Source organism: Oncorhynchus clarkii, chromosome 5 (assembly GCF_045791955.1).
Source record: "Oncorhynchus clarkii lewisi isolate Uvic-CL-2024 chromosome 5, UVic_Ocla_1.0, whole genome shotgun sequence".
Lineage (NCBI taxonomy): Eukaryota > Metazoa > Chordata > Actinopteri > Salmoniformes > Salmonidae > Oncorhynchus > Oncorhynchus clarkii.
In genome coordinates this window covers 39850629-39862910 of record NC_092151.1, presented here as the reverse complement: position 1 = coordinate 39862910, position 12282 = coordinate 39850629, and the positions used below count along the sequence as shown (strand labels likewise).

Here is a 12282-nt window from a genome sequence, read left to right as displayed (position 1 = left end):
GGCAGCCACTAATAATCCTCTAAACTGATGAGAAGAATGCTGGGTCTTGAAGGAAAAAGCTGTTTCTCGGCTGACTGGGTCCATCCAAATCACAGAGACCTGGACAGATGGAAATCTAAGCAGGACACACTAGTGAGCAAGCTGGCTTCTGCTTCCTTCACAGATGAATAGGCTACGAGCAGTCTGACAGGCCGGGACACAGATTGGTGACTTAATGGGGCATAAAGGTGACGGACTGAGGTTCCCTGTCAGGGAACGTGACAGGGAACGCATTTATGGTTGGATTTATATGAAAGAATTCTTCTAACATTTGCTTACTGACAAATTCATTGGCAATGGAAAGATTCACACAACGATAGTGTACCAACCAACATTTTTGTTTATTCCAGCGCCACAGTCAGCTAGCACAAATCAAAAATACAGGTCAGTTACAAATTATACAAACTCACTGCCTGCCAGTGTGTGGGTATCTTTTACCTTTAAAATACTTGCACCACAGCTTTACAAACAAGCATATCGGAATTATTTGGACAAAAAAAATGCAGTACAAATAAGCATCCTCTGTTCTTCCCTCTTCACGCTATTTCACCAGGATGGTCAGGTCATTGGACTGGGTGGACAGTATGGATAGAAAACCATATAAACCCCAGTGAAGTAATGAAAACCTGTTACTCCAGTTGGGAAGAAGTGACAAGTAAGTGGGTAGACTGTCTCTGAGGATAGACATCATGAAATATGTATCAGGCCAGTTTCTCCAAAAGAACTTCCACTCCTTTACAGTTCTGGATCTTCTGTAGTTCTGGAGCGTAGGCCTTCAACGCCTCCCTAACCTCCTCTGCAACAGTCTCATCTGCACTGTTCAGGAGACTGTAAAAAAACAAAAACAGATATGTTGGTGAAGGTAACCTTTACACATAAACCACATTACAAAACAAACGTCTTCCTTTCATCTCATACCTGGTGAGTGAAACATTTCTTCCCATACTAAGTTAACCAAGTCAAACTATTTTTAGTGAACATCGAGAATTAAATCTAATTATTTGCAGTGCTTCCCCTATTTGCATTGAGCAGCAGTGCACTGCCCCTTGTTAATTTGTGGTCGCCATTGCAAAAAAAATTACAAAATAAAAGTTTTATAATGTAGATGTATAGATATGCCCCCGGAAGCCCCCCCGACTCCGCTAACTGCCACCGCTGCTGGGAAAAGAATCCTAAGAGAAAAACTGATTTGATATGGCAGGCTACAGCTATAAATGTAGACTTTAGAGAGTGAATCAGACAAATCTCTCACTGCTTAGAGACTTAGAGAGATTACAGAAGGACAATGGGCACAAAGACATTGCAGGAGGTGGCGGGACAGTGGCACAGGACAAGAGAGGAGAGAGGGACTGGAGGAAGGGGTGGGGGCTAGAGTGAACAGGGGCTAGAGAAGAGAGGCAGAGAAATGAGAGAAGAAAACGAAAGCCAAGGAATTGAGGAAGCGTAATCCACGGCTTGTGTTGCTGTTTCACAATGGGCAGCTGTGCCCAACTGCACACCCCTTTCTCACCCACAGCACCCAGTGATATGGTGAATGAATACAAACAGCCACCCTGTAAGACATGCTTAACCCCCAGCTGCCTGTTCTCGCTTTACACTCAATTTCACTGGCAACAGCTAGGATGATAAGACAAGCAGAACATCTATAGTGATGGGAAGATTTAAATGTTTAAATCAAGACAAACACTAAGCTTAGTCTTTTGTGATGGTGTTTGGTATTCCTGAAGTGTTTGGCCTCCAGAGACCTTGATCCAAGTTCAATTACCCTTTCCATGGCTCAGTGAGTTTCGCTGTCATGGTACACATTTCTAAGCACTTCTAGTTTCAATCTGTTTATAACAGGTTCCCCCCCCCCCCGTTCTGAACAAAACCACCCTTTCATTGTTCCGACCAGCAAAATAAAGTTCTGAACCGGTTCGAACCAAAATTAAATAAACTATTTTTAATTGTTCCTTTCTACATTAAATGACTTCAGACAGAGCAGCTGGCAATGGAGCAGTCAAGCCATTTACATTCATTGGACAGATGAGTGTAGGGCGCGAGATGAGACTAATGTTGCGGGTGGGGAGAGAGCGAGAGGGTGGAGGAGTACGCTTGGCCTGAAGCACTGGGCTCCCGAGTGGCACAGCGGTCTTAGGCACTGCATCTCAATGCCAAAGGCGTCACTACAGACACCCTGCCTGGTTCGAATCCAGGCTGTAGCTGTATCACAACTGGCCGTGATTGCGAGTCCCATAGGGCGGCGCACAATTGGCCCAGCGTCATCCAGGTTTGGCCGGTATAGGCCGTCATTGTTTTAAGAATTTGCTCTTAACTGACTTGCCTAGTTAAATAAAGGTTAACTAAATCAAAAAGCACCAGTTTGCGTCCTTTGCAGTATTTGTCGATAGTGCTACAGTTTGTGACTGGCTAGAGGAATTAGATCGAACAGTGTAGAGGTACTCACCAGTAGAGCACGATAGCCCCACGGTTCACTGCAGCCCACGTCTTTAGCTTGTCCATCCCTACCTTGTCCAACAGGACCCTGGAGAAACGCTCTGTGAAGACACAGTAGTCATGGTCAGGAAGACACAGGATAGAGTCACAGGTCCAAATGGACACGCATACAGCCAATGTTTGCGTGGAGTACTGTTTCAAGATCATACACTCCCCTATGTATTTATTTATAGACAGTGAAGATAAAACTTAATTTGGCGCTATACTCAAGCATTTTGGATTTGAGATCAAATGTTTCATGAGGCGACAGTACAGAATGTTACCTTCAATTTTATAAAAACAATTTACCCCCCTTTCTCCCCAATTTCATGGTATCCAATTGGTAGTTACAGTCTTGTCAATAGGGGAGTGGCAGCGATGGGACTCGTCCTCCGAAACACAACCCAGCCAAGCCGCACTGCTTCTTGACGCGATGCCCGCTTAACCCGGAAGCCAGCAACACCAATGTGTCGGGGGAAACACCGTACACCTGGCGACTGTGTCAGCGTGCACTGCGCCCGGACCACCACAGGGCGTGCTGGTGCGCGATGGGACAAGAACATCCCTGCCGGCCAAACCCTCCCCTAACGCGGACGACGCTGTGCCAATTGTGCGCCACCCCATGGATCTCCCGGTCACGACAGAGCCTGGACTCGAACCAGGATCTCTAGAGGCTCAGCTAGCACTGCCACCTTTCATTTTAGGGCATTTTCATACATATCAGTACTACCGTTTAGAAATGAAAGCACTCATGTATCTAGACCCCCTTTTGAAAGTGTCATAAGTATTTGGACAAATTAACATGTGTATTAAAGTAGTCCAAGTTTAGTACTTGGTCAGAAAGTATTCATACCCCTTCCCTTTGTCCACATTTTGTTACGTTACAGCCTTATTCTAAAATGGATTAAATAAATAAAAAATCCTCAGCAATCTACACACAATACCCATAATGACAAAGCGTAAACAGGTTTTAGAAATGTGTGCAAATGTATTAAATTCAAAACCGAAATACTTTATTTACTTAAGTATTCAGACCCTTTGCTAAGAGACTTGAAATTGAGCTCAGGTGCATTCTGTTTCCATTAAGATGTTTCTACAACTTGGGAGTCCAGCTGTGGTAAATTCAGTTGATTGGACATCAGAAAGGCACACACCTGTCTATTAGGGCCCACAGTTGACAGTGCATGTCAGAGCAAACACCAAGCCATGAGGTCGAAGGAATTGTCCGTAGAGCTCCGAGACAGGATTGTGTCAGCACAGATCTGGGGAAGGGTACCAAAGAATGTCTGCAGCATTGAAGGTCCCCAAAAACACAGAGGCCCCCATCGTTCTTAAAATGGAAGAAGTTTGTAACCACCAAGACTCTTCCTAGAGCAGGCCGCCCAGCCAAACTGAGCAATCAGGGGAAGAAAGGCCTTGGTCAGGGAGGTGACCAAGAACCTGATGGTCAGTCTGACAGAGCGCCAGAGTTCCTCTGTGGAGATGGGAGAACCTTCCAGAAGGACAACCATCTCTGCAGCACTCCACCAATTAGGCCTTTATGGTAGAGTGGCCAGACGGAAGCCACTCCTCAGTAAAAAGGCACATGACAGCCTGCTTGGAGTTTGCCAAAAGGCACCTAACGCTTCTCTGACCATGAGAAACAAGAGTTTCTGGTCTGATGAAACCAAGACTGAACTCTTTGGACTGAATGCAAAGCATCACGTCTGGAGGAAACCTGGCACTATACCTACAGTGAAGCATGGTGGTATCGCTGGGAGTTTAGTCAGGATCGAGGAAGATGAACAGAGCAAAGTACATAGAGATCCTTGATGAAAACCTGCTCCAGAGCGCTCAGGACCTCAGACTTTGGAGAAGGTTCACCTTCCAACAGGGCAATGACCCTAAGCATAAAGACAAGACAACGCAGTAGTGGCTTCCGGACAAGTCTCCGAATGTCCTTGAGTGGCCCAGCCAGAGCCTGGACCTGCACCTGATATAACATCTCTGGAGAGACCTGAAAATAGCTGTGCAGCAACACTCCCCTTCCAACCTGACAGAGCTTGAGAGGATCTGCAGAGCAAAATGGGAGAAACTCCCCAAATACAGGTGTGCTTAGCTTGTAGTGTCATACCCAAGAAGACTTGAGGCTGTAATAGCTGCCAAACATGCTTCAAGAGACTTTCAAATAAAATCTGTTTTTGCTTTGTCATTATGGGGTATTGTGTGTAGATTGATGAGGGACAAAACATTTTTTAATCCATTTTAGAATAAGGCTGTAATGTAAAAACATGGAAAAAGTTAAGGGGTCTGAATCCTTTCCGAATGCAATGCATATGGAAGTAGTTGTGCCTATAGTTTTGGTATAAAAAAATAAAAAAAATCCAGACCTTTCTTAGATATAAAAGAGACACTTTAAAACAAACTTCCTTCTGATTATCTGTTTTTCCATGTATGAACCTGTTATTCAATGCATTTATATGGACTAATAGCAGTAAGGCCAACTTCAATATTTCATCAAATATATAAACATTTGATTTCAAATCCCAAATACTTGATTATAGAGCCAAATTAAAAAGTTTAACTTTCACTGTTCAAATAAATACGTAGGGGAGTGTATTTGAGGTCATATGTACGGTCAGCCCCATAGGTGATATATACATATATTTTTTTACAGACGGTCATACCTTCTCTCCCAACCTCCTTCATCTTGGTGTCTTGTTCAATCAGCCATTTGAGCACCAGATGCCCAGCAGGGTGTTCAGCCATGTGCAGCTACAGAACAGGAAACAGACAAAACATGTTCACACTGAACACCATGTTTTTTCCAGAGGACAGAAGAGAGAAACAGATTTTGCCCTTCAAGTGTTTCCGATTCCAAGCCTGGACAATCCTCCTGCAGTTGACCAGACAGACTGAAGAAAACCTAATGAGACTTCAAAACCAAGTGAAATTCTCACCAATGAGAGACATTCTCCTACTTGAATTTGACAGGCACACCATGCCCCTGACCCCTCCTCACCTGCCCCTCCACTCCTCCTGGTGTGAAGTCGTCAGCAGCCAGCTCAGCCACAGCCTCCATGGCAGGATGCAAGTCCCCAATGGCAGACCCCAGAATGACGGTGACTGTGACGCTGGAGGCCTTGTCCATTGCCATAGTGCGGGCGTGGTCACACAGGTGCTGAATTAGGTGCGGGGACACCGCATCCAGGAGCTCCTTCCGGCGAAGGGCAACATCCTTCTTGCTGAAGGGACAGAGAACGGATGGAGAACATTTAAAGTACAGGCTATGAAAAGCATGAAGCATAGACGGCATTTCTTTCATCTTGTCTGTCCAATTGGGTTCAAAATAGCAATTTAGGTATGTTAAGTGACTCTAGGGAAGGTTTGGACAGTTAACCTCCCTTTGTTCTAGTCTAACTAGCTGGTTAAGGCAGATCGGACGAGTTAGAGTTAGCTGTTCGGACACACACATTTCTGTCTCGAGGCAACCCGAAGTCAGTAGCCAGAAGTCGGTAGCCGGAAGTCGGTAGCCGGAAGTCGGTAGCCGAAGTCCACGACCCCTCGTCTGTGATTTGTCAACGGTTGGGATTCTTCAATAAAGTGTCATTCAATGAGCACCGACTCATTTTCATGCGAAAATAAAAAGTACAAATAAATATTGCGGCAAACATTTTAGTTAAATGTAATATTGCACAACTAAGATCTCCTCTGCAAAAACGTCAACATTTTTATTTAACTAGGCAAGTCAGTTAAAAACAAATTCTTAATTACAATGACAGCCTACCGGGTAACAGTGGGTTAGCTGCCTTGTTCAGGGGCAAAACAACAGATTTTGTTAGCTCAGGGATTCGATCTAGCAACCTTTCGGTTACTGGCCCAACGCTCTAACCACTAGGCTACCTGCCGCCTAATGACAGAGTTCTTGAGATATCTTAGATTAATTGACTATTTTGAGGAAGTGTATACTGGACAAACAATCCTATTGCCGCTTTTTTTCTTGTTTTCCTAGTGAAGGTCTTTGAAGCACACTCGTTCGGTACACCTAGCCAAATCCAGCTAGGCACCAACCAAACTGAAGTACGCGGACGCCTTTAGAATGATTGGTAGGTGGTGGCAGGACTCACCTGTGGGCGTTTCCATCCCCCTTCTCTAGCACCTGGATGATTTCAGGTAACAGGTGGGCGTGGTCTCTCGGGCTGAGCAGGTACAGCAGAACTTTCTTTCCATTCTTATTAGTGATGACATCAGGCAGGGAAGCAAGAATCTCTGATAGGACGGCCTGCTTCACTAGCTTGGTGTCGTCTATGCAGTCAAAGGCAGCGATGAGGACTAAGAACGCAAACTCTCCCTGGAGAGAAAATCAACAAACCAATCAGTAAGTCACACACGTTTACATATTTGCATGTCTGACTGTGGCGATCAAATATTGTCTGTTTGTTGTTGTCTTGAGTACCATTGCAAACTTCTCAATGTAGGTCTTCATGGTTTTAATGATGACTTTTCTGTCCTGAAAGATAAAACAAATAAATCACTGTACATACAAAGAACAGACACTAGTTTGTGGTTGGTGAGGCTCATCTCTCTAGAAGGCCTGAGTGAATACTCACCTTAGGTGTCCCATGCCACAGGCAGTGCATTGCTACTCTAGCTCCATCGTGGGTGTGGGCCATATACACCACAGACTCCCTTATTGATTCAATCATTTCCTGTGAAATCACATGATCAAAATGGTATTAGAAACATGGTAGGATTCGCTCGGTCATTTCTACAGCCATTGGTAGTTTTACTTACAGTCCTCTGTTTGGCTGGGGCATGCAGGAAGAATTCCAGAAACACTTTGTGCACCAGAGAATGTTTGATCACAGCCTCTCTGTGGGAGAAGAGAACACGGACAGAAATCAAAAGCAGTATCTGGATTTATTATCTCGGTTTCCCTTGTGGAGGGTTAGAGCTGTGTGTGTGCTCAATAATACCCACTTTGTGGCCATGGGGGTAAGGATCTGCTTCATCTCCTCCAAAATGCCATTAACCTTGTCTGGGTTCGCCTCCAGCACCTTCTCTAGCGTGGGGCACACTGCCGACTGTGAACAAACATGCCAACTGTCAGTACAATTCGGCATAACATCCTCTCCGGCCGATATTCACAGAGACAAGCAATCAGAAAGATATCTTGGTAACCAGGTAACCGGGTTTCCGGACTCTGAGAACTACACTATTACACTGTGCTCGTGGGAGAGGTGTGAGACGTGTCCTGACCTTGAAGACTTGGAATGTGGTTCCGTAGAGCTCCTCGGTGAGCATGAGTCTCTGGGAGAGGATGGCCTTTTCGTTGTAAGCGTACTCCACCACCGACGACGCCTCAGAGTGACGCAGCATCTGCCTCACTTTCCCCTTGAAGCCCACCATCACACCCGCAACCTGCTCTTTGCTCCTGTGGCAGAGGATACACACACCTGCCGTCAGATTTTCATTCAGAGACCCCTGTCAGGTTTACTTCATTATGATGTAACAACACTGCCCTATCAGAAACTAGCAGTGAGTAGAGAGACTCAATGGAGATCAATGACTTGAATTTTCTCCCCAGATATCATTCTCCAAATCTTACACATGGAAGATGACAGGAAATGCAGAGATGAGTGTTCACAATGTAAACCAATCAAATGATGACCTTTATATTCGCCGTACAAGATACACCTTCATAACGGGATAACATTCCCCTATCCTTTAATAGCAGAGCCATGCATTAGATAGAAGTTGTTTTAAGTACAATCTTCAGCAAAGGTCACGATTACAAGGAAGATTACAATGAGTAAAGTTTGGAATTATTGACCTGATTCCCATTTCAAATGTGTCCTAAACAAATGATCAGGGAATTCCAACGACAGATCAGATCAAGCAGCACTACCAATTTGAATTGACAATGGCACGCGAGCACAAAGGATTACTGATGAATCATATCCATACTAAGATTTACAATGATGTGATTTACTCAACAAGATGACCCTTTTTGTTGTTTTTACTATATTTTTGGGGCCGGCTTTCCTGCTAGGATCTAATGCCACCAACACAATATCTGATGATATGGAAAGAATACATCCATTGCTAGTGCGACAACTTTGTGTATAAACAAACTGTCTGGAGGAAGAAAAAGGCACACTTACCCATACATTAAGAACTTCTTCACAATATTTCGGGCATACTTTGATTTACTCAGCTCGACCATATCATCTAGGGAGAAGAATAACATCATTGAGATGTAGAGCATTGTGATTGACGTGACAAAAACAACTGACCACACTCAGAAGAACAGACCGTTGGAACAGAACGGTAGAACAGAGCAAACCACCGACCCTTGAGTTCATCAAAAACCTCCCGCCTTTGCTCGTCGTTCCCAAACTGGATGAAACACTGGAGGACTCTGGTGGAGTCGTGAGCAAATGCTATCTGAAAGAGAAAAAACGTTTCATCTTTACCTGCAAACTTGAGCATTGGGATGCCATGCACTGTAAACTAATTTGAATACGTCTACTGTGCTCAATTGTTTTATTGTACTCAAGTGTTGACAGGCATGGTCTGTCCAATAATTTCAGCGGATAACAAATTCTCCATTGTGCCATGTTTTTAATTCGTACATTGTCGTGATTGACAATGCACAATCTACAGTAAAATATTGATTTTGAATGGCTCCTTCCAGCAGTGTAAATGTTAAGACTGTACTCACTGTTTTTATCTTTCCTTTCACAAGTTCCTGAAGCTCTTTCATGAGTTTGATCCTCTTCTCTTTGTTGCAATCTTTCCTGTGTTGAAAAAGAGGAACATATAATAAATAACAAGTACAGGCGTAAAATGTTGCTGTCGCCAAATGACATTTAGTCCTGAGGTGTTAAACTACTGCACTCTATAGCCACTGTGGTTTTTATCTGACCCTGCTGGCCATCTATGAACGTTTTAATGTCTTGAAGAATGGCCATGTACTGGCCACCCCTCGGAGCCTGGTTCCTCTCTAGGTTTCCTCCTAGGTTCCTGCTCAGGTTGAATATTTCCCTGGTGTTTTACAAATGTTCCATCCCGAGAATAAATCCCCTTTCTCCCAGGTATCCCAGTATTTCCAGACAAAACCAGAAGTGTTATTCAAAAGCATTATAAAGCATATAAATCCCGTGTCGGGATTAGATTAGAGATTTGACTGAAAATTCAAGCCTGATACTACCTGAGGCCTACATTAAATACATTTTATGAGGCTTAGCACACAAAAAAGCACAAATGAGTGCTGTTCTCCAATAAATATTTGATATAGGCTACTGCAGAAAAACAAAGCCCATGGATGTAACTAGTTCCAGTAGGCTAATCTTGTGTGAACTGTATTACTGTACTGTATTAACCGGACTGGAATGACGCACGTTCAAACCATGATAAAGTAGGTGAGCGAACACGTGATAATGGTGCTGCACATGCGGCCTTCAAAGTTATAAGTATAGGCTAGCGAATTTGATTTTGAAATACAATAGGGCCTATTTGTATAATTAGTAGGCTGACTCATACATACCTTTCATAATATTACCCCTAATGTTACCACTAATATTACCAAAAAGTTACCACGATGAGATGATAGGTCTACGTGCATTGTGAACTGCGCTCCATACTGAGATGGTCTGTCTGTCCTCACCCGGAGCGGAGCGTTGATGATTCATCATGCAAAGTCCGTAAGGGAAGCCAGATGTCTCATATTATTTAACAGTTCCATTTCCCGCTATGCTATTCATAGAAATAATTTATTATATTTGACCTGTTTGTCGCAGCTACTTATCCCGGGAATAGGTAGTGGTTTTGTGTGGCAAATCCCGGTAAATTAACCGTGTTCCCAGCGGGTATCTGTATAGCACTGTGACAACTAACGATATAAATATATGCAACTTAATCCTAAATTTGAAATTTTGTTAGACCGCTGGTACAATAACTAATGTAGTAGCTGGTTTAACCCACCTTCTGACCATCTCCCACACTTGCTTGGCTCTGCTCACTATTTGATAACTCTCCTTTTTTTCAGTCTGCTGCCGGTTTTGTTTCAGCTCTTTCTTCTGCTGTTTGAACTCATCCCATTTGGGCTTCTTGGCCTCAGAACCTGAACAAACGAGACAAGCGTTACACCACTGGTGTGATGACTGATCATTCATACAAAGATGAAGAAATCTAATAGACCCATTTTTTTTTAAAAATACTGTTAAAACATTTCCAGCAAGCCATTACAAAATGTAGCCCATTTAAAGTGTTTGATAATTGGCTGTTGTACATATTTCATACCTTCCTCAGCCTTCCCAGGTATGAATTTTCGCTTTTTGGTGAACTTTCCATCTGTGGGTTTGATATACTTTCCATCTGTGGGTTTTTTGTTCAAGAATTTCCGTGGAGCCCCCTTTCCTCCAGTCTTCTCAAACGTCTTGCCCTTTTCTCCACTGTGGGGTTTAAATGGCCTCTTCCCTGGTGATTTACCTGTTGGTTTGGTCCCCGGTTTGCCTGTACCTTCTGAACAGAGTTTGTAGCTAGTCAGTTAGGCCTACACATTGTTTTTACCAGCACATCATTAAACAAATATTTTCAAGTATAATATTCATATTAGTAGTAGTATTACTTCTACGTATTAACTTACCTTTTCCTTTCTGTATTAACTTCTTGCCACCTTTAGGGGAAAATATTTTCTTTTTGGGTTCCATTCTCAAGAACTCACTATTCAAAGGAAAAGACAAAAAGCGCATGATCAGTAGGTAGTTGCACCTTAGACGATCGACTAATCATAGTTCCAGCTTCAATACTGATTACTGTATGTACTATTGCCATGTGTTTTCCAGCTAACTTCAGTACCTAGCTAGCAATAGCAGCTAGTTAGTTAGCGTTCAGCTGACTTGCTAACGTTAGTTACTAAACCTGGCAGGCCAGAAAGAACTACAGGTAAGGTATGAGGTGTAATAATTAAACATGTCTGGTAGAGATATTTTCACTGACAAAACAGTCACGTTAACAACATTATTTTAGCATTTTCCTATGCAGAAGACAAAATACACACGTTTAGCTACATACCTTGACATGCGTTCTGAACTTAACGGTTTACGGCATGAACCTTCCAATCAGAAAACGTCCTGACTGCCGTAAAATGCATGGGTTGTTTTTTATTGCGACAATACTAGAACGATACGGCATATTGTGCTGTGCCTGGGTTGTCACTAGTTACCACAGCCACAAAGTCAGAATTGGCAATATCGTAGACATTCATGAAAACAAAATGTTGCTGTTTTATGTTAATTTAAGGTTAGGTTTACGATTAGAAGTGTGGTTAAGGTTATGGTTAAAAAAATCACATTTGAAGAAGATACATTGTAGAAATAGGCGCGGTTTATGAAATATTTTGGCTGTGGTAACTTGTGACGACCCTGGGTGGTTAAGTGCAATCAGGGATACTTGGGACGTTCCTACCCCCTAACACGTCTAACAGCTTTTGTCAAAATTGACTTTTCGTATCATGTTTTGCAGAATTTACACAGCAAATTAGGAGAATTAACGTAGCCGGTTATGAGAATTAGGTTACGTTTAGGGTTACGTAAAATGCAAAACAAATTAAAAAACGGCGTAAATTTGACAAAAGCTAGCTGCAATCCATCTAGACATGACCCGGTGCCTGTTTTTGTACCTGATAAATCATTATATTACATGTATGATATCTATGTGTTTATAGATAAAAACTGATACTTACTGTAGTAGCTAAGTAGCCTAAGTCACGTATAGTCATCCCCT

The 12282-nt window shown here is 43.1% G+C and overlaps 1 protein-coding gene across 1 annotated transcript; it reads right to left on the bottom strand.

Annotated features, from left to right (window-relative positions):
- Positions 1–361: 361 nt before the first annotated feature.
- LOC139408812 (pumilio RNA-binding family member 3) lies at positions 362–11613 on the bottom strand. The gene is made up of 17 exons (XM_071153156.1): positions 11572–11613; positions 11144–11220; positions 10798–11019; positions 10480–10618; positions 9218–9293; positions 8847–8940; positions 8658–8724; positions 7753–7927; positions 7474–7577; positions 7288–7366; positions 7104–7202; positions 6950–7003; positions 6621–6844; positions 5516–5738; positions 5181–5268; positions 2486–2576; positions 362–867 (listed from the first exon to the last, which is right to left on the bottom strand). Exons 1-17 carry the CDS (start codon positions 11577–11579, stop codon positions 741–743), a joined length of 1947 nt encoding a protein of 648 aa, XP_071009257.1. The 5' UTR covers positions 11580–11613; the 3' UTR covers positions 362–740.
- Positions 11614–12282: the final 669 nt, after the last annotated feature.